Genomic DNA, 23,545 nt, shown 5'->3' with positions numbered 1-23,545 from the left:
TTTACAATTAGAAGGTTGGGTTTTTCATAGGGGAAGATTATTAAGTTATGGATCACAATGTGGGTGGTGGAGGAAATTAGGAGTTTGATTTTGGATTTGTTAAGTTTGCAGTGCTTCTTAAGACACCCAAGTAGAGATGCTAAGTAGGAGTGTAGCATAAAGGTTAAGAGCAGAGGTCAGCAAACATTTTCTATAAAGGGCCAGATAACGTTTTAGGCTTTGCAGGCCACACAGGGTCTCTGTTGCAACTACTGAAGTCTGCTGTTTAATGTGAAAGCAGCCATAGATAATATGTAAATGAACAAGTGTGGCTGTGTTCCAGTTTATAGACAACGGAATTGAATTTCATATAATTTTCATGTGTCAACATGAAATTTAAAAATGTAAAAGCCATTCTTACTGAGAGGGCTGTACAAGAACAGGCGGTGGGCCAGATTGAGCACGTGAGCTATTTGAAGACCCCCAGCGTAGACTACAGGTCAGATCCCTGCAGCAGCATTTACTTGCTACGTAACTTGGGGCATCTTATGTAACTTCTCTATTTCCTCAGCTATAAAATGAGGAGCCAGTGGTGCTACCTTCTTAATTCGTTAAATGAGTTAATACTCATAAGTACCTCAAGTAGTGTCCAGCAGAGTACCACTCAATCAATAGCAGTGATTATTTTATTTATCTCCCTTGAGAGCACCGTACCTGGTAGAGAGTTAGCAAATGTTAGTTTTGGATAAATGAATGAGAATAAAATTCTTTGAGGTGGTTTACCTAGCACCTGCTCTTTTCCCACCCAATGATAGTTTTCCTTGCCATTACCATAGGTAGTACTATGCTAAGTACTTTTTTTTGAATTTGCCCGCGATCACTGTGTCAGGTGTAAGAAAAAGCGCTGAAAATTATTCACCCGTTTCTTATAGATCCACCAATTTCATTGAGACAATTCGGCGATTAGTGCAGGAGACAGGGATGATTTGTTCTTGGCAGATGAAGCTGGTCTGCTCAGCAAGTAAATTGTTGTTTTTTGGCATGAGGTGGAACATGTGGTAGAAGGTAGATGAATACAGTGTGCTGCAGATCAAATCACTGTGATTACCTTGTTATATCAGCAAACTATATTCTCTTCCTTTTTGAAGATCCGACTGGAGAGTGGTTACTTAGGAACTTTAACTGAAAGATGAGTATCACCAGTGAGCTTAGAAGCATCATGAAGTGGAATAATCACACTATTATCAGTTAGTACTTAATAACACCATGTTTAATAGCGTGTGGTTGAATGAACACTGGACTCCAGGAGTCAGAAGGCATGGCTTTAGCCTTCAGTTATTTGACCTTTCACCTACTTTCTTTTGGTCCCTGGTTCTTCATTTGAAAGTGCGAATAACAATGTGTTCTCGCTCACGTGCATAGGTGCTGGGTGGGGTTGGGGGGGGCAGATCAGATGATGTATATAAAAGCCCTTTGAAAATGGGAAAGAGCTGAACAAACAGGAGCTGTTGCCATTAAAGAGTATCTACTTACCTTCCTTTGTGTGCAAGATACTAATAGTCATAAAATTACTTTAGTGTTATTCAGCTTCCTGGTGTCTTCTGCCCATTTCCATAGTCTTGTTTTTATTACTGCCATTTCTAAAGTATCTAAATTGAGTTTTGTCCAATTAGATTTCATCCAGGAACTAATATTTGAAAGACATTTACGTCTCTAATGATAAAGCATTTTCAAGGCTTAATGCAGAAAATTGTAAAAGGGTCTTCTCTTGTATCGTGAAGACAGTGAAAACTACGATGTCTAACCGTTTCTGTTAGGAATTAGGCACACACTTTGTATTACAAGATGTAAAAGTGTTGAATCCAATAGTGCATAATGTTATGAAAAATAATGCTTATAAGATAATATTATGATAACTTGCAGAATCATCTAGCTTACTACGAAATCCAGGTTGCCTGTGGTTTAAAAGTGAATGTAAGCACATATCTTCCCTCTATTTTAACCAAATAAGCGATGACCCTATAAACTAGATACCGGTGGCATGTTATTAATGGACGGGGCATCAGTGAGTCTTTTACAGAATTATTCCAAGAGTGGTCTCTAAGATAACCTTACCATTGACCCATCAACTAGATTAACAAATACAGTAATTGTATACATTTCTACTTTTTGATGGCTCCTAATCTTACTTGGCGGCACAGTGGTTAAAGAGCTTGGCTGCTAACCAGAAGGTCAGCAGTTCGAATCCACCAGCTGCTCCGTGGAAACCCTGTGGGTCAGTTCTACTCTGGCCTATAGGGTCACTATGAGTCAGAATTGACTCGACGACAACGAGTTTGATTTTTTTGGGGGGGGGCGGTTAATCTTATTTGGAAGCCCTGGTAACACATAAGAGTTACGGTGAACTACAGTTGCCAACCAAAAAGATTGGCAGTTTGAATCCACCAGCTGCTCCTTGGAAACCCTATGGGACAGTTCTACTCTATCCTGTAGGGTTGCTCTGAGTTGGAGTTGACTCGATGGCAACAGGTTTGGTTTGGTTTTTGGTTTAATCTTATGCTTGAACTACTCATTTTCTCCTTGGATTGATGCAAACTTCTCTTGAGAATGTGAACCAGAGTCTGTTAACCATGTGAAGCACATTCAGTTGGAGAATACAGCTTGGTTTGCCCCTGGGATCCATTTCAATAAACTCTTCATCAGTTAGACAATTCCAACGTGTGATTCGAGCTGTCTCCTCCCAGTTATGTCTACAACTAGTCTACCAGAAATCTGAGCTAATTTTCTCCTTTCATTGACTGGTGAGGAGTAATAAATATAATTTAACTGGACTGATCTCACTGTTCTTAAAACCATTAATCAGAAGCAGAAACCCTTTACCGAAAAAGAAGGTCAAAGCCAATTGAAAAGTTTTTTGAGTCCTTATTTCGTAATCAGTCAGATGTTGCCAGCTTATCAAATGGCCTTGACATAAATGTGAAATAAACTTTTAAGAACATTCTAGGTGTCACATTGAGGCATGTGGCCTAATTGAGAGAGACTTGGAGAGTGTTAATCCCTGATTGTTGATGTGGCGAGACAAGCCCAGGGCAACTTCCAAAGAGAAGGTTCCTAAATGTTTTTAAGGAGCCTTCCCAGAGTCCCTAGGGGCTACTTCATAATGCTTTATATCCTCTTTATGATGTCACGTTTTATCCTTTGATAATTATAATTAGTTGTCTGTGTTTGTCTTGTAAACTCCTTGAAGGCAGAGATCATGTCTCCTATTTCTGTATTTTCCACAACTCACACATAGTAGCTGTACAGTGAATGTTTCATAGATTTTCTAAATCAATACCATAATGTTATCTAAGCAATGAGTGTATAGTTTTTAAACATACACAACATTTTTAGTGTCTTCCTTACTAATCATTTAAAGAATTGAAATCTATCCTGTGAGAAGGTTTAACTGTGAATGTTTTGATACTCTTTATACATCATCATTATAGTAGCTGACACATTGTGCTAGACATGTTGCGTTGTTTATCTCATTTTATCCTCAGACAACCCTATGCGTCTGTCACTCCATTGTTTAGATGAAGATCCTAAGGCTTAAAGCAACTTGTCCAAAAATACACAGCCAGAAACTGATAGATCCGGATTTGAGCCAGGTTAAAAATGTGAGCTTTCAGCCACTCTCCAGTACCATCTTTAATACGGGTCATTTCTGTGCTTTAGAAGTTAAGTTCTGCTGATTGTCCTGTTAGTTCTTTGGGTGGTAAGTTAGCTCTTTCTGGCTCGTAATATAACCTTTTGGTCCTGATGTTGTAATTTGATTAATGCTACCTCCTACCCGAAAGTGTTCCGCATTCAAAATGCATAATTTTCTCCCCAGGAATTGGCACATTCTTGGGTAATTTGGCCAAAAGGAAATCAATAAAGTCTTATTACCTAGCCACTAGAGCATGACACCCTAAGAGTTAATTTACTATCTAGTTGTGCTTCTTTCGCTTTGAAGTAACAAATTTGTAGCCATTCAGTCAGTCTTAAGAATGTTTTGAGGTGTTCATTGATTTACTCATGCATTCGTACTGTTGCTCACAATAGTCATCTCATTTCATCTTCTAGAAGAAAACAAACTTTCCATGACTTTTTGATAAATGGCTTCAGTGGTTATTTCATAAGCGTCTGGATTGTCTTGTATGATCTTCAGGAAAATGCATATTTTCCAATAGTCTGTTAGCCCTGTGGGAGGGAAGCGAGAGGAGGGACTGAGCTATAGTATAAAAAGGCAGAGTCCATATTCTCCCAGGAGTCCTCCAGGATGAAGGCCCCCATCTCCCCAGGACTTCTTAAAGACTTAAGTTCTTTGATGATTAGTGTGTCTTGCATATATAAGTTCTCAATTAGGAACTTGAATTGATTTGCTTTACTGAATCCACTTTGCTCTTGGCTTTGATAAGAATGGTGGGTTTTGGCTTGAGGAGGTGAGGGAGCTCAGAGAGGCACAGAGTGTTCACATCAACAGAGTAGCGCAGCGTGTTTAGATCCCTCTTGATTCAGCAACTATTTGCATACACACTGCAGTAAATTCCATAGAATTAAGAGGGAGAAGTTACTGTACAAGCTGAGCAAAAGAGTAGCGCATCAAGAATGGTAAAAAATAAATTGTCATTAAGAAGAAAAGTACTTTACTAGTTGGTCCTGTGGAGAGTTGCTAATTACATTCTAAGGTTATGCTTACATCAAATGAGCAGCTTTTTAAACCCTCTCATCTCTAGCGGGTGGCACATCTTTCCATTGCATCATAAAGTGTCGGCTCATCTGTATGATTAATTGGCTTTTTGATTGCTTGACTTCTTTTGTCAATTAGTACCTTCGGTTCTGTGTGCCTGTGTGCAAAGCTGGGGGAGAATAATGATACCAACAATGATAGTAAAGAGAAATCACAATACAAGAGATTATTGTCAACCCCGTGTGCTCCTTATGGGAAGGAATTACTATGTATTTTTACTACCAGATGAAGTCTGTCATTGCGAAAAGATTTCAGTGAGTGAAGCTGGGTCATTCTCTTGACGGGATTAATACAAGATGGAATCACAGACCACAGACATCAAAGATATTAGAACATAAACAACCCTCTTTCAGGGTAGGGACATAACTTAATAAACTTACAGGATAAAAAATCCCTTTGATATTTTCCCCCAAAGTGCTTTCTAAATAGCTGTCAGTGGTTGTAGGTCGTTTGCGGAGCTCATGTAGACTGAAGTATTGTGCATGCTTTGTTCATGCAATGTGATATAGCAAATTTAACACAATAGTTAAAAGCAGAACCTTCTGGTAGCTATGGCTGGGTAGGTTCTTCTAGTTTGCACTTGTCGACCTAGAGAGAGAGATTATTCCTTTGACATTTGGAATTTTTGTACTGGCTTCCTTATTCATGTCGAAATCAGGCCAGCATCCCCATGGTTTCTGTGGTTACTGATTGTTGCAGAAACAGCTGAGGTTCTCTGGTCAGCGAGTGTGGACAGTTTGGGCAGGCAAGGCATTAGAAACCAACGTGAGTTTTCATTGTAATAGCATTATAAGCGGCAGAGGTTTCAGCAAAGCAGCTTGGAGCACGTACCCTAAGTTGCTCCCAATTTTTTGTCATTAACAAGTAATGTTAGTTCAAATAAATGTGCTTAGATGTTAATTGTTAGGTAGAAAAAAATAAAAAGACCCAGTATCACCATATCTTTTGTTCATATAATTGACAGTTATTTGTGATTTAGGTTTAAAGACTGAAACATTTTGTCCACTTACCTGCCATATTATTGTAAGTATTACAAAAGTAACAAGCAAGATGGGTTTATTTCCCCCCCCCCCCATTTCATTCTCTGAGAAAAAAATCAATATAGTATAGTGGGTATGGGGGTCTTATCCTTAATTCATTATTCAACAAGTCCTCCAAACGCACTGGCTTTTCTGTTAACCTCTCCAAATTTTCTAATGGGAAATGTGGTTTAGGAAACCATGAAATGCTTTTTTAATCTAGCTTTAGGCATATGAGACTTAAGTTTTTTCTGAGGTGAGCTGTTCAGAATGCATCCCATTAAACTGACCCCCTTTGCCAGAGCCAGTGATTCTGTGGTTTGGAGGAGAGATTTGCAAATCATGGGATCAGCACTTGATTTGGGGCTCTATTTACTATGTCGGCTGTCAAGAAGTATTAACCTTAAGGTAAGATGAGAACATGGAGTACAAAGCTGGGAGCTGATGGCACACAGTACACCAGGTATTAAATGGCATTATCCATCCAGCTTGCTACAGTAAATAGGATTTCACTATTATGATGTGACAGGGCTTTCAGTGAAATCACATTTACAAGAACTAAACTGCCACCCTTTCTGCTGAGCAGCTTTATTCTGGGATCCTGCTTTCATATTAATCCTGTTGGTAGGAAATACTTGTACCAATTGTGCATGGAAATTATAATTTAATGATCTCTTCCTTTTCTCTGTTCAGAGCTTAGAATGGACCACTGTGCTTTGCAGTGATAGCCCCGAGGCTCTGAGGATGAGATAATATACAGTTCAGCTTTAAAGCCCAGTATTGCCTTTTTGTGAGTGCTTGTAATGATCTTAAGTGCTAAGATGCCAGCAATGTGGGCTGCATACTTCCTCAACTCTTCACGTTTCCTTTGCTCTTTGAGAGACTATACAATAGTTAGATTCTGTTCACCATGCCAGTTTTTAGAAATTGTACGTCCCTTGAATGTACAAAGACAAGGTAAGAAGTGAAGTGCTATGAAATCCAGGGGAAATTAATTCCACTTTTAAAGATGCTGTACATTTTGTCTGAGGAAGCTCAGCAGGCTGTTTTATTTGAAAACCAATTAATATCTCCTTTCCTTTCTTTAGAATCTTTTCTTGCTATCGATACAAATATACAATCAGGAAGTCATTCTGTGTTTGCTGTGTTTGAGATTGAAATGGGCTAAATCCTTTGAATTTTCTTTGCATCTAATTTCAAAATCAGTTGTTGTTTTGCTTCTTGATAGTTTGCTTATTGATAAGTTGCTAATATGCTTCATTTAGGCAGATCAGCCAATGCTTGTTTCCCTATTTTACTGACGGAAAAACTGAAATATATGAATATTAAATTTTTTAAAGGAAATTGAAGGGCTGGTGTTAGAAAGTTCTCCTCAATTCTAGTTTTATGTTCAGACCGTAAGACAGCTGTGCCTCTCTAAGGGTTACGTTTTGACACATTAGCTTCAGTTAGGAAGACATATTTGGTCATTAAAATGTTTGCAAATAGTATTAACTCAAAGCATTGTCAAATAAGAAGTGCCTGCATCTAAATTTGGCATACAAGGCAACTTTGCACAGTTGAAGGCCAGCGTTTAAATTCAGTTGGCCATGGAGGCTAAGACAGGATTTTGACCTTTGTTATTCTCATCTGAATTTGGGGGCTAGAGGAAGTCCTTGGCCTTCTCCATTTACTCAGAAACCCACTTCTCAGACTCCTACAGCGAGTCAGGCACTGTACCTGGGTATGATGACAAATACCCATTGACGTCTGGTACAGAGCTTTTTGCTTGCCACAGTGGGTTCATAGAGGCTAGGCCAGAATATTTACAAGCATTTTGTGAGAAGTAGCTGCTACCTTCTCCCTTTAGAGGTCTAAACATTATGAGGTTTCAAGAGGAATTTCGTGGGTTGGAGAGATCCATCAGATTAAATTCTTAAAGACCTGATTAACAGGTTGCCTCAAACAGCTCTCTCTGAAAATAAAATATTAAATATTTTAGCTCCACGAAAACCCAACTCTCCCCCTTTTAATCGCCGCTCCATCTCTAATACCTAGGATAGTGCCTGGCACATAATGGGCTCTGGGTAATTTTTTTAAATTAATGTGTTTGTCCAGGGATGGGATGATTTCCATGGCCACATAATTCTGAGGAATGTTGGATTTAACTAAGTTGAACGAATTTCTCTACCGCAGCCTTCTCAAAGCTTATATACATACACTTAGAGCTTCCCAGATGAGGTTCCTGCAGGCCATGTTTCAGCATTCTACTCAAATTGCAGACTCTTTTTTTCAAGACACGTCCATCAACTCATCCCCACATACCATCTGAGAAGTGCTTGCCCTGCATAATGGCACTGCCCACATTGTTGAGCCCTTCCTAATTTGTGTTCTAGGATGTAGAGGTAGAGAAGCCTTAGAATTTCCTTGATGCAGTTCCTAATTTGAGGGCTTCCAGGACCTGCAGTCATCTTGAAGTTGCCTTCCTTTGCACTTTGTTGATGGGAAAGTGGCTCGTTTAAGGATTTTAAAGCTTTTTTTGGAGGTGGGTGTTTGTCACCTTTAACTCTCTTCCTAATTCTTAGTCTGAGAGTCTTTGAGAAAACTATAGCCCCTAATAGGTACCCCATTTTTTAATTTATCTGCATATTCTTGGTTCAAGCCTGCAACAGCTCAGTCTTCCCAGAATTGGGAGTGACGGGTAGTGGGGATTCTCTGAGACCCTCCCACCTCAGGACTTGGAATCCTGCCCATTAGAAAAGAGTTGTCCATCTTCATCTGAAGAATCAGTCATGGAGGCTTGGCATAACACCACCAAGGATCTAGACTTCAAATAGGAATTCTCTTTCAGGAAATGAAGTAGGAATGTGATCAAATTAGATAAATATTTAATTACCACTGTGAGTCTTTGAAAATCTTCCCATATTTGCCAAGATCTAGAGCCCGAGGAACAAGCCAAAGCTGTATCAAAATCTTCCATTCCTTCAGGGCCCCAGTCTTTCTGTGACCCTTTGGAAAGAATTTATAAGACTGACCATTATTTTGTGGGGAAGGTGGAAGCTTTGCTTGCCTAGGCTAGAGTATACATATTTCTAACAGGAGAATGAGTTGGACGAAGGCCAGTAATCACATGCTCTGAAATCTAATCTGTCTTCATGGACAGTTAAGAACTAGAGTTTCTAGAGAATAGCAGGGCCACAGCCCTGACCGCACAACTGGTGTTTTCACCACAGCCTGAGAGCAGGAACCTTGTCTGTTCACCATAGCGTCCCCAGCACCTAGTAGGGGCTTGATAAGCATTTGTTGAATAAATGAATGATGAGTTTTCTGCAGGTGAAAGCCTTCATCTGAAAAGCGACCCATGTACTTTAGATATGCTCCTTGCAGACTGCTTAATGAACACCTTACCTCAGACCACACCCTGCAGATCTTCCCAGAGGTTCAGGGGATAGTCCTTCTGCTCCAGCCATGCTGGCTACGGATATTAATGCAGTTGTATTTCTTATTTACATAAAATTAAAGGAGCAAATGTTTGAAGTAAATTAAATCATATTGCCTAAGCATTGTTCTTATCCATTACTTTTATATGACTTTTTTTTGAGGTGGGGAGGTCAGTTTTATCCACAAGCCCTGACCTAAAAAGAACACCCAACTTCATATATAGTATCCCAAAACTTGGCTTTGGATGAAATGCTCCTGGATGCTGTGCACCGTGGTTACCCTTGGTGTTCCAAGGCTGTTGGCCAAGAAATATAATATCAATATCAGCATCAAAACAGCTACCGTTTATAGAGGAGTTATTGTAAGCCAGAAGTCCCTGGGTAGCGCAAACAGTTAAGTGCTCAACTACTAACCAAAATGTTGGCAGTTCAGACCCACACCTCAGTTTCAACACCTCGGAAGAAAGGCCTGATGCTCTGCTTCTGAAAGGGCACGCCGTTGAAAACCCTGTGGAGCACAGTTCTACTCTGCACACACAGGGTCGCCATGAATAGTTGGAATTGACTTGACGGCAACTGGTTTGTTTTTGTTTGTTTTTTTATTGTAAATTATAACTAGGTACCATACTAAATGATTTAACACAATACTGTATTTTATCGCAAATATTTAAGAGAAGGTATTTCCTCTCTCTCCCTACCCAACTGACCATTGTGGTTTTTGTTGTTGAGACGCAGAGACGTTAAGTCTCCCAGCTGATGTAGGTAGCCAGGCCTCCATCTTCTTCCTCATCAACAGCTCTCCTGTGTGACCAGCGATGGGCTATGTGATAGTTAAGGTTGTGTGTCAACTTGGCTGGGCCATGATTCTCAGTAGTTTGGCAGTCATATGATGTGATAACTTCCATGATGAGATTTGATATTGTGTGATCACCTCCATGATGAGATCTGCTGTGAGTAGTCAGTCAGTTGAAAGGGCGTTTCCTTGGGTGTGTGGCCTGCATTGAATATAAGTGGATAGTCTGGCAAGGCTTGGGGGTCTTTTGCTTGTGCTGGATCCTGTAGCTGGCTTCTGTTCATCTGACCTCTGGTTCTTGGGGCTTGAGCTAGCAGCTTACCTGCAGTCTTACCTGCCGATCTTGGGATTCATCAATCTTCGCAGCCTGTGAGAAAGAGCCCTGCTCTCTGACCTGCCAGTCTTGAGTTCGCCAGCCCCTGTGGCTACGTGAATCATAAGAAGCCTCTATCCTGACCCGCAGACTTGGGACATTCCAGCCTCTGCAACCGAGTGAGCCATTTCCTTGATATAAATCTCTCTATATATACATATATTTATACACATTACTGGTTTTGCTTCTCTAGAGAACCCATGCTAAGACAGACTATAAAACTCTTTTGAGGCCTTTTGGCCTTTCATTTCCTATGCAGTTCTGCCCACTCCCCCTTTTTTAAAAAGATTTTGGTGCAGGTGGCCATGGCATTTTTTGTTTGGAACCACTGGAGTTAGGTAACAGATTCACAGCAAAGTTTTCCTTAGCAACATTTGCACTTGGCTACTTTTACAGACTAAGCACTAGTAGTCTTACTTACTGTTAGACCCTGAGGAATTGAACCAGTTTTATCAGAGACATGATCGGATGATGTGTGTTGTTGTTGGTGTTGCGTGCCGTCGAGTTGATTCCAACTCATAGCGACCCCATGTGTTACAGAGTAGAACTGCCCCTGTCTTAGTCATGTGGTGCTGCTCTAACAGAAATACCACAAGTGGATGGCTTTCACAAAGAGAAATTTATTTTCTCACAGTCTAGTAAGCTAGAAGTCCAGATTCAGGGTGTCAGCTCCAGGGGAAGGCTTTCTCTCTGTCAGCCTTCTCATCAGTGTTCCCCTGGACTAGAAGCTTCTCTGCACAGGGACCCTGGGTCCAAAGGACACACTCTGCTCCTGGCACTGCTTTCTTGGTGGTATGTGGTCCCCCCATTCTCTGTTTCCCTTTTCCTTTTATCTCTTTTAAGGTAAAAGGTGGTACAGGCCACACCCTAGGGAAACTCCCTTTACATTGAATCAGGGATGTGACCTGGGTAAAGGTGGTGTTACAATCCCACTCTAATCCTCTTTAACATAAAATTACAATCACAAAATGGAGGCCAACCATACAATTCTGGGAATCATGGCCCAGCCAAATTGATACACACATTTTTGGGGGGACATAATTCAAACCATGACAGCCCCATACGGTTTTCTTGGCTATCATTTTTACAGAAGCAGATTGTTAGATGATCCATGTGGTTAGTTAATATGACTGTAGTACCTAGTCTAAATTGCTAGGGAAAAAAAACCCACAAACCCCCACTGCCATCAAGTTGGTTCTGACTCATAGCAATGCTATAGGACAGAGTAGAACTGCCCCATAGGGTTTCCAAGGCTGTAAATCTTCACAGAAGCAGACTGCCACACCTTTCTCCTGCAGAGCAGGTGGTGGGTTCAAACCACCGACTTTTTGGTTAGCAGCCAAGCACATAACCACTGCTCCACTAGGGCTCCAAAACTGAATAGAAGAGATGTTGAAAGTGAGGAAATAGGAAAGGGTCTGTAGATTAGACCTACCCCGCCGTGGGGACGAAGAGAAAAGAAGTCAGTTGTAAAGTTACAATGGGGAAAAACAACCAGGAGCCAAAGTTACAGGCCAAGGTAATGGTGACAAGACATCCTGTGGTGGCAACCACAAGAGAAGGGTGTGATGTTACGGAACGGTTCTCTCCTGGCTCCCACTGCCACGGCTCCCACTGCCACGTGGGTATTTTGTCCCCATCATCTTCCTTTGTGCCATAGTCCACTTTGCAAAGTCATTTCTTTCTGGTAGATCTCTGAAGTAGCCCTGGAGCCCCTCTGTCCACAGCAGCCCAGCCTGTTAGCCCAGTCTAGATTGTGAAGATGTGGAACCTTGTAGCATACACTTCCTCTCAATTTAGATCAGTTACAGTCAAAAATACAAGTTTACCATCACTTCCTGTTCCAAGACCGAATTTACTCTTGTTTAAGGCCGGGGATATTTCTCCTATCCTAGAACGATTTGAACTTCCACTCAGTGGCTTCCCTAGGTTCTGCATCAGAATTTACCTGAGTTATTAATAATCTCAGGAAACGCAGCACTTCGCCAGCTGCTCTTAAGCCCTCATGCTTTTAACCACTCATGGTGGCGTATTCTCCCCCATCTGCTTTAGGGTTCTTCTCTAGGAAATCCCCAGGCTTATTTTCTCTTTGCCCGGTCCTCCACTGTGTTGGGCATACCTGTAATAGGGGTGCCACGTGCCATGTGTGGTGGGTGCCTGGGAGACTGAAGCAGATGCAGTTACCTCTAGCATCTCATCACTCCTCCTTGCCTGTTACCTGTGCTTAAAATGGACATTTCTAGAGCTTAATCATAAATTAATTTCCCCCTTGCCTGAATAGACTGTATGTGATTTGGAGTTGTTGTTGTGGTTAGGTGCCATTGAGTCGATTTTGACTCATAGCAACCGCATGTGACAGAGTAGAACTGCCCCAAAGGGCTTTCTAGGCTGTAATCTTTATGAAAGTGGATCTCCAGGTCTTTTCTCCTGCAGAGCCACTGGACTGATTTCAAATCACCAACCTTGGCAGTTAACGGCCAAATACTTAACCGTTGTGCCATCTGGGCACCTTGATTTGGGGTAGGGAGTGAAAATAGAAGTGAGAAATGATTAGTTTAAGGCTGAAGAGAAGATCCTAAGATTATTTCTGTGAGTAGGCAATCCATGTGAGTAGGCAATCCATGTGGGAAGAAGGTATGTCTATTTGTCTAACTTTCATTAAAATGAAAATGTAGCTAGAACTACAATGAGTGTTTCAGTATTTCAGGGAAAATAATACATTATAAATTGTGAACTGTCCTATTCTCTTCTGGTGTAGTTGCTCTAAATTGCAGAAATTTGGCAGCTATCCCTAGAACGATTTGTTAAAATTCAATAGCATGTAATTAAAGACTGAGACTGCCGTTTCTCTGTTGGGTACATTAAAAAATTATGTATTATTTGGATTTGACCCTGAACTCATTTTCCAGAAGAGTAATGCCAGAAAGACAAAAGGGGGTAAGTATTTTAGTCTAAATACTTTATACAAAGTAATTAAATTTAGAGGACTGTCCCTGGTGGCACAGTGGTTAAGGTGCTCGGCTGCTAACTGAAAAGTTGGTGGTTCAAACCCACCAGCTGCTCCATGGGAGAAAGACTTGGCAGTGTGCTCCCATAAAGATTTACAGCCTTGGAAACTATATGGAGCAATTCTACTCTGTCCTGTAGGGTCACTACGAATCAGAATTGACTGGACGGCAGTGAGTTTGATTTTGGTTATCAGTTATACTGTAGTCATTTAAGAGTAACTATGCAAAGCATAGTTTTTGAATGAGTATTACTTTAAAAGTGGCCAAATGGAAACAGTGATTATGATGAGATTCTGTGTTTCAAGCCTTGCCAGACAGCAAAACAAGATTGCTGATGCTTTAGGCTTGCGCTGACATGATGGACAATTAAAAGCAACGTTCATCCAACAACTTAGGTAATATGTTAATGAATGGAATAGTTTATAGACACATAAAAGTTTCCTGCTACTTGGAATGTTAGCGTTCATCCAGTACTGAACTGTATTTTTTGAATAAAGAAGCTGAAACTTAGAGATTTGAGAATTGGTTTTGTTTAGTTGGGGAAAGTGTAGTGATGATGGTTATCTGTTTAGCAGCTATCCAGTCAGTTGGCCCCCTGCTCATGGTGAACCCATGCACAACAGAGCAAAACACTGCCCAGTTTTGCACCATCCCCATGATGGGTTGCAGATTGGACCATTGTGATCCATGCAGTTTTCATTGGCTGATACTTGGAAATAGATTGCCAGGGCTTTCTTCCTAGTCCATCTTAGTCTGGAAGCTCCACTAAAACCTGTTTCGCATCTGGGTAGTGGCTGTGCATGAGGTGTATTGGTGAGGAATCAAACCCTGGTCTTCTGCATGAAAGGCAAGTATTCTACCATTGAACCACCACTGCCTCATGGTGTTTACCTAGTCATTATTATTGTCTCATCAAATAGGTTCTAAGCATTTCCATTTTGGTTCCTAGAATGGATGTGTTGGGGTGGCCATCCCAAATATTGCAGAGGTGGTTTAAGTATGATTAATACTTTGGGTACCATTCCTTAGGTTTAAGAAAATCAATCAAGCAAACAATAAAATTTCACTTACTGGGTTGATACCATGGGATAAAGCGGGCACTCAGTAAATAGTGCTCAGTCAGTTGGTGTAATGAATGCATGAGCTTTTCATTTACAGGTCACCTGATTTGTTCCATCACAGGGAAGGGGAACTAACTTGCTGCTTTGCTCCAGTTTCTAATTTTCAGACACCATAATATGGTAAAGCAGTAATTTCCAAGTGCTTGTTTCTTGGTCATTTCATAATTACCTGAGATACTTGTTAAGAATAGTCCCAGATTTCAGAATTTTAGGGAGATGGGGTTCATGTAATTCTGGAATGCATCAAAGGCTTGGGGCCTCTCCCCCAAAAGATCTTAAGATAAATACAGTACATTAGTATCAAAGGTAAGCGGATATAGATGCAAATGTTAGACCTCCTACTTCTCAGGTATTTGTCCTTGGAAAGGTCACGTAACCTGCTTGACCATCACGTTCCTCATCTTGAAAGTAGCGTTCATAGTGTACTTGCCTGAGATTAAATAGAATATTATATGTCAGTTTATATTAAATCAGGATAAACATCAGCTTTCCTTCTCCTCATCGGTCTTCAGCATTTAAGTTCCTGGTGGCTTCAAACTGCCAACCTTTTGGTTAGCAGCCAAACTCTTAACCCATGCACAACAGAGCAAAACCTTTGTACACCTGTTTGAGGTAACTTGTTGGGAGAATAGGAGAGAGGGGTTGAGTATGGAAACACGGGTCTAATTCTATTTAAAATATTTAATCCAATTATTTTGTTATGTTGAAATATTATATTCAGTTTTGCCAGGAGGAATAGAATCATTGGTCTAGTCATAAAATTATACTGTAATATTGAAATTACATAATCCTTCAGATTTTCAGACCTCTAATGTACATCATTTTATTTGATAAAATGCAATTTTTCTTGCCTATATGTCTCTTCAAATTTGGTGGTCATAGCGACCCTATAGTACAGAGTAGAACTGCCCCATAGGGTTTCCAAGGAGTTCCTGGTGGATTCAAACTGCCAACCTTTTGGTTAGCAGCCGAACTCTTAACCACTACACCACCAGGGTTTCCCTGTTTATGTTAGAGATATTAATCTGGCCACTTTGCTGTACTCAAGCTTACCTGGTTTTTCTGTCATCCTCCAAAATTGCTTAAGTCCTTCTGATTATAAAACTAAGAGTCTCAGCCATTTTGTTGATCACTCAAAAAAAAAGTTCATGGTACATAGTGTGTTCCTTTTCTTAAGAATGTACCTTTTTTGTCTAGATACCTCAAAAGATATTTTGAGATTAGAGACTTTTTATTAAAATGAATGACTAAATACTTCAGTCTGAAAAAAAGGTCACCAAACAATAGCCTCTCAAAGGGATGATATATCTGTATGAGCTTCTAACATCTTTCTCGTGTAATTTAAATTCATTTTTATTTACCTTCCACAACTCTCAGTTGTCTTTGTTGTTGTTGTTATGTGCCACTGAGTTGATTCCAACTCATAGTGACCCCACGTGACAGAGTAGAACTTCCCCATAGGGTTTCCTAGGCTATAATTTTTGTGGGAGCAGATTGCCAGTTCTTTCTCCCGATGAGTGGCTGGTGGATTTGAACCACCAGCCCTTCAGTTAGCAGACAGGGGCTTAACCATTGTGCCACCAGGGTTCCTTTCCAGTTGTCTTTACTTCTACCGAAAGGACTGTTGTCCTTTTGTTTTCTTGGTTAGCCTCTTAAATTGTTATCTTTTATATACGCAAGTCTTGTATTTTTAATCCTGTGAATCAAAATATATTTCAATGACTAAAGTATGCAGGTGTTAGAATATAAATTATGGACATGATCGCCAGGATTAAGCCCAGTTTTTCAGTTGTGGATGAATGACCTTTTTATTTGAATATGCTACAGTTTCAAGATAAAGACATAAACCACTGTTTTAAGTTGTTTTTCTTTCTTTCTCTGTGGTATAAAATATGGTAAAATACCTGCCAACTCACCACCCTAAACACCCACGCTGCAGTTTAAAAAAATTTCCTGTAGCCCATTTTATATAATGTACTTTTGGGCTGCTACCATTATCCAAAGAAAATCATTTTTCTTTTGAGAAAATTACTGCTCTTAAAGTTTATCCACAAAGCAAAACAGGGTTCTGGTAAATGTTCTTTGTGCCTTATAGTTCTCATCTTTCATTTTTCCTAAAGTCACTAATGGCAGTAAAATACTATATTAGATCATAGTAAATATTTTAAAGAACTGAAATATTAACTTTTATGTAACATCTTTCTGGTAGCAACTTTTCTTAAATCTGTGGACATTTTAAGAGTGAGAAGTGTTTGCTGATTTCAGTTAACAAGTGAAATAAAATTGTAAAATATATACTCTCATAAAACCTACCTTTTATGTTCCTCAGTCAGTTTTCTTAAAGAATGACAATTTTCCAATTTTTTGGCTCCATCTGTGATTTAGAATACTTTCAAATGATTTTTTGCTTGGTATTTTGTAAAATTTCGGCAAGTGATTACTACATTTACTAACAGTATTTTGATTAATTAATAAAGAGTTTAGTACCCTTGTTACTAATAATTTGGAAGTTTTGCTGAATTTTTAAATTTTTCTTTGCTTGTCCCCATTAACTGTTCCCCGGATACATTCGTTTTTGAACATGTAGTGTCTGCTCTGTGGCAGGAGACCCTGGGTGGTGCCGGTGGTTCACGTGCTCAGCGGCCAACCAAAGGATTAGAGGTTCGAGTCCTCCCAGAGACGCCTCAGAAAGAAAGACCTGGTGATGTACTTCCAAACAATTAGCCACTGAAAACCCTATGGAGCCCAGTTCTACTCTGACACACGTGGGGTCGCCGTGAGTTGGAATAGACTCAGTGACAAGTGTTTACTCTGGGGCAGGTGCTGTTTTAGGCTCAGGGGATATAGCGGAGAGCAAAACAGGCAAAAAGTCCTGCTCTCGTAAAACTAACAATCTGTTAGTGTAAGACAGCCAATACCAAATTTATTTATATCAAACGGTGATGACGAAAAGTAACTCCTGACAATGGAAGAGAAAATGTCAGTGTGTGCAGGAGATGTGACGAGGTGCCACTTCTGTGGGGACCTGAAAGCCGAGCAGGCCATACAGACACGTGGTGAAGAGCCTCCCGGCAGGCCCTGTTTAACAGTAGCAGGCCAGATCTCTTGCCTTGACTCGGGGCCACTTACCGCTCTAGCGTGTTCTTCACTCTCTTTGCAGGAAATGCCAGGTTTGCTTTTCAAGTACAGCACCTGTCTTGCCAAGCCTGGCAGACGGCGCTTATTTTGGTCTCTACTTTGTTAGCAGATCAGTTCTATGTTGAGTTCAAATGGTACTCTATTTCAAGAGCGCGTGTAAGCCTTGTTCTCGTAGAGGAATAGTAAATAGACACTAGGATCTCGTCAGGGAATATTGAAGTTTTAAAAAAAAAAGTCTTACTGACTGAAAACACACCGTTGGCCTCTATCTGACCTTGCACACCTTTCCTGCAGCCATCCCCGAATCGAGTCAACGTGAATAATCCTACCCAGCTATTCAAAACAAAGACTAGGAACACTTGCTGGGAGCTTTCCATGTGCCAGCACTGAGCTGAGTGCTTTACGTGAGCTATTGGGGCTTGTCATGAGTTGGAGTCGACTCCACAGCGGCTGGTTTGGTTCTTTGTATCTGGTTTCCCATTTTGTTTTTCTTCGGGTACAAAGAAGAGCTGTTAGACCTTTTCTAATGTAATAGTGGAACAAATCATGAATGAAGGCAGGAAAGGGAACATGGAGGTGGTGAAAACAGATCTGCCAACCTCACAACCTTTCGTATGGGCTAACAACTTCCGATCTATGGACCTTGTTAGGGGAGGAATTTTTGCCCAGCTAATGTTAAAGCATATATGTGGATAATCCACGTATCATTTAGCTTTGGTAGGGACATGTTTAAGAGCCCTGGTAGTGCAGTGGTTAAGCACTCAGCTGCCAACTGAACGGTCAACAGTCTGAATCCATCAGCTATTCTGTGGGAGAAAAGACCTGGCGATCTGCTCTCATGAAGATTACAGCCTGGGAAACCCAATGGGGCAGTTTTACCCTGTCATATAGAGTTGGTATGAGTTGGAATCAATTCGACAGCACTCAGGAACAACAGAGACACACTGAGTCAAAGAGATCTACTCAGCTCCTTTTTGTCTAATTCCAGCCCATCCCAGCTCTAACCTCCCATGAGGCGGTGCGGTGTAGAGGTTGAGGATGTGGGCTTAGTCGAAGGACAGGGCTCAAACCCCGACTCTGCCATTTTCTATCTCCGCAACCTTGGATAATGCACACAGCATTACTGTGCCTCACTTGCCTTCTCTGTGAAACGAGGGTAATAGTCCTAGACTGTTTTCTCTCCCACCTGTGGCAGAATTCCCCTTTCCCCCTTTCAGGTTGCTAGTGCCGCCCCCCGCCCCCCCACCTCGTCCCCATAATTAAAACAGAAAAAGATTGACTCCCTCCCTGAAGGTTTCTCTACTGAGGACAGTTGGCTGAGGCTGCGATAGTTGGGTCGCTGTCAGAGTTAAAGCTACCGACCTGGAGATGTGGGTCCTGTGCTCACGCTTCACCTATAGCACAGGCATCTCTCTTGTCCTCTCCCTAGAATTTTTTCTCAAGGTGAGACAGCCAGTTCACGATACTGCTTTCCAGTATATTTGGCATGGGTTGGGTAGATATTTAGACATCTTTGTACCCCAACCCTCTTTATCTGCTAAATTAAAATCATTTTAAAGGTCTTTCTTACCATTTCTGACTGTAGAAAATGAAGTTTTAGTGAAAGAAGTATATGGTTGGAACGCATCCCTGTAATCAGTAGAGATGCTGCTGATGTTGTTTTTGAAGATAGTGCTTATCCTGGGAAGGATAATATACAGGGTAACATGAAAGAATTTTTAGAACTTTTGATATTTTCTTTAGGCTCTTTGCAGTTTGTTGAATCGTTGTGGTTTGAAATTTAGGTTTATTATATTGCCACTCATCTTTTGAAATTGATGTGTTTCTCAACCTGGCCAAATCATACCAGAATCGAGAGAAAATAGACTTTTGTCTTTGTTTCAGACTTGGGATACGTTTCTGCTGTTTGCCTGAGAGGTGCTGGATGGGCAAATCCCAGTATTCAGTTTTCCTGTTCTCGTGGCATGGTGGTCATAAAATCAAATTATTTCTGGGAACGATGAGACTTCCTTCCTCCCTTCCTTTCTCCCTCCCTCCCTCCCTCCCTCCCCTTTCCTTCTGTCAGTCAACAAGCATTTATTAAGTATTAGGTGCCAAGATTTATTGACATGGTTCAGTCATTTTTCTTATGGAGCCCAGTAGGCCAGAGGGAGGGTGACAGATGTATAAATACAGGGGTTATTTTACAGTGTGATAAATTCTTTGATAAAAGTTATACCAATCGTCTTACCTGACATTTTCTCCCCCTCCTGTTCCTTACCACCAGATACTTAAATTTCAGATACACTAGGGGTCAGCCTCATGTGCTAAGAAATGGCTGGAAAAAAAATCAAAAGATCAATTTTTTTTTTTTTTAACACATGAAAATTATGTGAAATTCAGATTTCAGTGTCCATAAATAGTTTTATTAGAACACAGCCATGCTCATTGTTTTCATGTTGTTTACGGCTACTTTCACACAGCAGCAGCGTTGAGCAATTGCAGCAGAGACCATATGGCCCACAAAGCTTAAAATATTTACTGTCTGACCCTTTATGGAAAAAGTTGGAAAACCCCTGCTTTAGACATGTTTTTCCTTCTTCTTCTTCTTACAGAATTGCTGAGGACAATTGATGAACAGATATTTATTAAGTTCCAACTTTATGTCAGGACTGTGCTAGGCAGCCAGAAAGCAGGAATAAGCAGGAGGGGCATGCTCCTTGCCCTCCTGGAGCTTTTGGTCCAGCGGGTGGGAGACAATAAAGAAAATAAAATAATCCAAGATGACTATATTATGACTATTGCTATTAAGGAAACGTGTACTATGAGAGAAAATAGCAGACTGGAGAGGAGCTGTTTCAGATGGAGTGGTATCTTAGGCTGGGTTCTCTAGAGAAGCAAAACCAGTGAAGTGTATAAATATGTATATAGAGAGATTTTTATCAAGGAAATGGCTTACGCGGTTGTAGAAGCTGCAAAGTCCCAAGTCCATGGGTCAGGATGAAGTCTTCTCATGACTCATGTAGCTACAGGTGCTGGCAAACCCAAGCTTGACAGATCAGATAGCAGGACTCTAGCTCACAGGCTGAGGAGTTTGACAAATCCCAAGGTTGGCGGATAAGCTGCTAGCTCAAGTCCCAGGAGCCGGAGGTCAGATGAACAGGAGCCAGCTGCAGGATCCAGAGTGAGCAAAAGTCAACAAGCTTTGCCAGAAAGTCCACCTATATTGGATGCAGACCACACCCTCAAGGAAACTCCCTTTCAACTGATTGGCTGCTCATGGTAGATCTCATGATGGAGGTGACTACATTATATCAAATCTCATTATGGAGGTGATTACATCATTACATAGCTACCAAACTACATCATAACTGCCAAATCTCTGAGAATCATGGCCCAGCCAAGTTGACACACAACCTGAATCATCACAGGTGGTCTGAGGGTGAGACACTTATGAGGAAGGACAAATGTGGTCTATTGAGAAGTCTCAGTGTAGGGGGTGGAGGCAGGCAAGTAGAATCCAATGTGTGTATCATTCTTTCTGTCTGTCTCTCTGTCTCACACACAGACAGACCTACCTAAGAAATAGCAGATTTACAGGTCCTGAGATGTTCTAGCTACCACCTTTCCTCCAGTTGTTTTCCTTCTCAGGAAATAACACTATTATGTACTCGATGGCTCAAGCTAGAAATCTGTGAGGTGTGTTTGAGTGTCACTTTCCCTCACGTTTCCTCCTCCTCTCCTTCCAGTTAATCGGGAAGTCCTGTTGACTCTTGTTTCCATAACATAACTTGCTGCCATCTACTTCTGAGCCTATTACCAGCATAGACCAAGCCACCATCATCTCTTACCTAAACTCTTAGAAGACCATTGTTTCCTTACTGCTCTCCTTACTTCTATTCTGTACTCACCCCAACCATCACTGTCTATTCTCCAACCAAGAGCTTGATCATCTTTTGAGAACTTGAGTCAGATTCTATCATTTCTTTGCTTAAAAGCCTCCATTGACTCCTGCTGCCCTTAAAATGAAATCCAAACTCCTCACCTGCCTGTTAAAGAAGAAGAAAGGAGAGTAGGGAGTAAGGAGCATTTGATGTGAGGGACTGTATGTCAGATGGGAAGAGAGAATGGGAAGAAGTTTGACTCCTGTGTTTTTGACTTCAGCAAATGGGTGGAAGGTAGAACCATTTACTGAGAGTAGGAAACCAAGATCATTGAAGCAGGGAACTGGCTAGAGGGGCACAAATTGTAATTTGTGTTTTTGTCCGTTTAAATTTGATACGTCTCTGTGATAGCCAAGGGATGATGTCAACAAAACATTTGAACTAGAGTATGGAGTCAGAGGCAAGGTCTGGGCTAGATACGTAAATTTGGGGGTTATTAGCCTGAGGCAGTTTAAAGCCAACAGGCTGAAGGAACCCTTGAGCGTAGGGTTGGAAGACAAGAGGACCCTGCGCCAAGCTCTGAGGTCTAACTGGTGGTTACTTCTCTGGGGAGGACAGGAGTCTGGCAGAGGGATTCTTGCACTGCGATTGGATGGCAAATCACTTGTACTGATTTTTAGAGGAAAGCAGTTCTCTGTTACCGTGGAGGAAATGGGAATGTGGGCTAGAAACAAAAGCCAACGATTATTAAAAACATTTTCTACAAGCAAAGTCTTCGGTCAGAATTTAATATGAGGTCTTATACAACTTAGGAGTTCATTTTAATTTAATTTGCATGGGGTGAAAATAAGGTTTGGTCTTTGTAATTGCTGTGTCAAAGTTACACTTGCATTAACTTGTTAACCGTTTCCCCTTTATGATTTATTTTTGTTTTTTTTTGGCTTCAGTTTGTGATGTGATGATTTAAAAGCAAGTGTCTAGATATCCACAAAGGCAGCACAGACTCTTAGCATCTGTATCTGCTTGTGTTTGTAATTACAATTGACTTATTCGTCCCACCCCCCTTTTTAATTTTCTAAATCAAATATATAATAAGAAGTTTTTAATGTAATAAATTAAATATCTAATATTAGATTAAGACAAGGTAACAAGATTTAATTAGAGACTGAATGCTACCTCCTACGCTAAGCCATCTAATCATTCAATCTAGATGTGATCTTGTTTCATAAGATAATTTATGTTTATGTAGCTATTTGGGAATCACTATAGTATTGCCGTTAAGAGCATTGTCTCTGGAGCCAAGCTGCTTGGATTCAATCCTGGCAGTGCCGTGGAAAAGCTCAAAAGATCCTGGTAAATTGCTTCTTTGGTCCTCAGTTTCCTCATCTGGAAAACGGGATAATAGTACTAACCTGATGGTGCTGTTGTAAAGTTTAAATGAGAGAATCCATATACAGCACATAGCACAGTGCCTGGCATATGGGTTTGTGTCAATGGATGTTAAGTATTACTATGAACACATCTAAACCCCCTGGCAGAGTCTACGTTAGTTGAGGACAGAGGATGTGTTGCAGAGATCTGTGTGTCCCTCTTTAGACTGCCTTACACATAATGGAGTGTTTGAAAGAATGTACCTCATCTCATATGCATGTGAAAGCTGGCCAGTGAATAAGGAAGACCGAAGGAGGATTGATGCCTTTGAATTATGGTGTTGGAGAAGAATATTGAATATACCATGGACTACCAGAGGAACGAACAAATCTGTCTTGGAAGAAGTACAGCCAGAATGCTTATTAGAAGCAAGGATGATGGGACTTGGTCTCATGTACTTCAGACATGTTATCAGGGGGGACCAGTCCCCGGAGATTGACATCATGCTTGGTAAAGTAGAGGGTCAGCGAAAAAGAGGAAGGCCCTCAACAAGATGGATTGACACAGTGGCTGCAACAGTGGGCTCAAACACAACAACAATTGTGAGGATAGCACAGGACCAGGCAGTGTTTTGTCCTGTTATATGTGGGGTTGCAATGAGTCGGAACTGACTTGATGGCATCTAAC

At 40.9% G+C, this 23,545-nt stretch overlaps 1 protein-coding gene across 9 annotated transcripts in view; it reads left to right on the top strand.

The window, feature by feature from the left end:
* CHCHD3 (coiled-coil-helix-coiled-coil-helix domain containing 3) overlaps positions 1-23,545 on the top strand; it is a 325,632-nt gene that overhangs the window by 212,516 nt on the left and 89,571 nt on the right. For 6 of the 9 annotated variants that reach the window (XM_023737119.1, XM_023737123.1, XM_023737120.1 and 3 more), the window contains one exon: positions 17,091-17,147. The exons of the other annotated variants lie outside the window; for them this stretch is intronic. In XM_023737119.1, coding sequence (XP_023592887.1) covers positions 17,091-17,147 — 57 coding nt within the window. The remainder of the gene's footprint in view (positions 1-17,090; positions 17,148-23,545) is intronic. 9 annotated transcript variants of the gene reach the window in all.

Source organism: Trichechus manatus, unplaced genomic scaffold, assembly GCF_000243295.1.
Source record: "Trichechus manatus latirostris isolate Lorelei unplaced genomic scaffold, TriManLat1.0 scaffold00097, whole genome shotgun sequence".
In the NCBI taxonomy this organism is placed as follows: domain Eukaryota; kingdom Metazoa; phylum Chordata; class Mammalia; order Sirenia; family Trichechidae; genus Trichechus; species Trichechus manatus.
The sequence above is the reverse complement of the archived record's forward strand: the minus strand, read 5'-3'. Positions and strand labels throughout refer to the sequence as shown.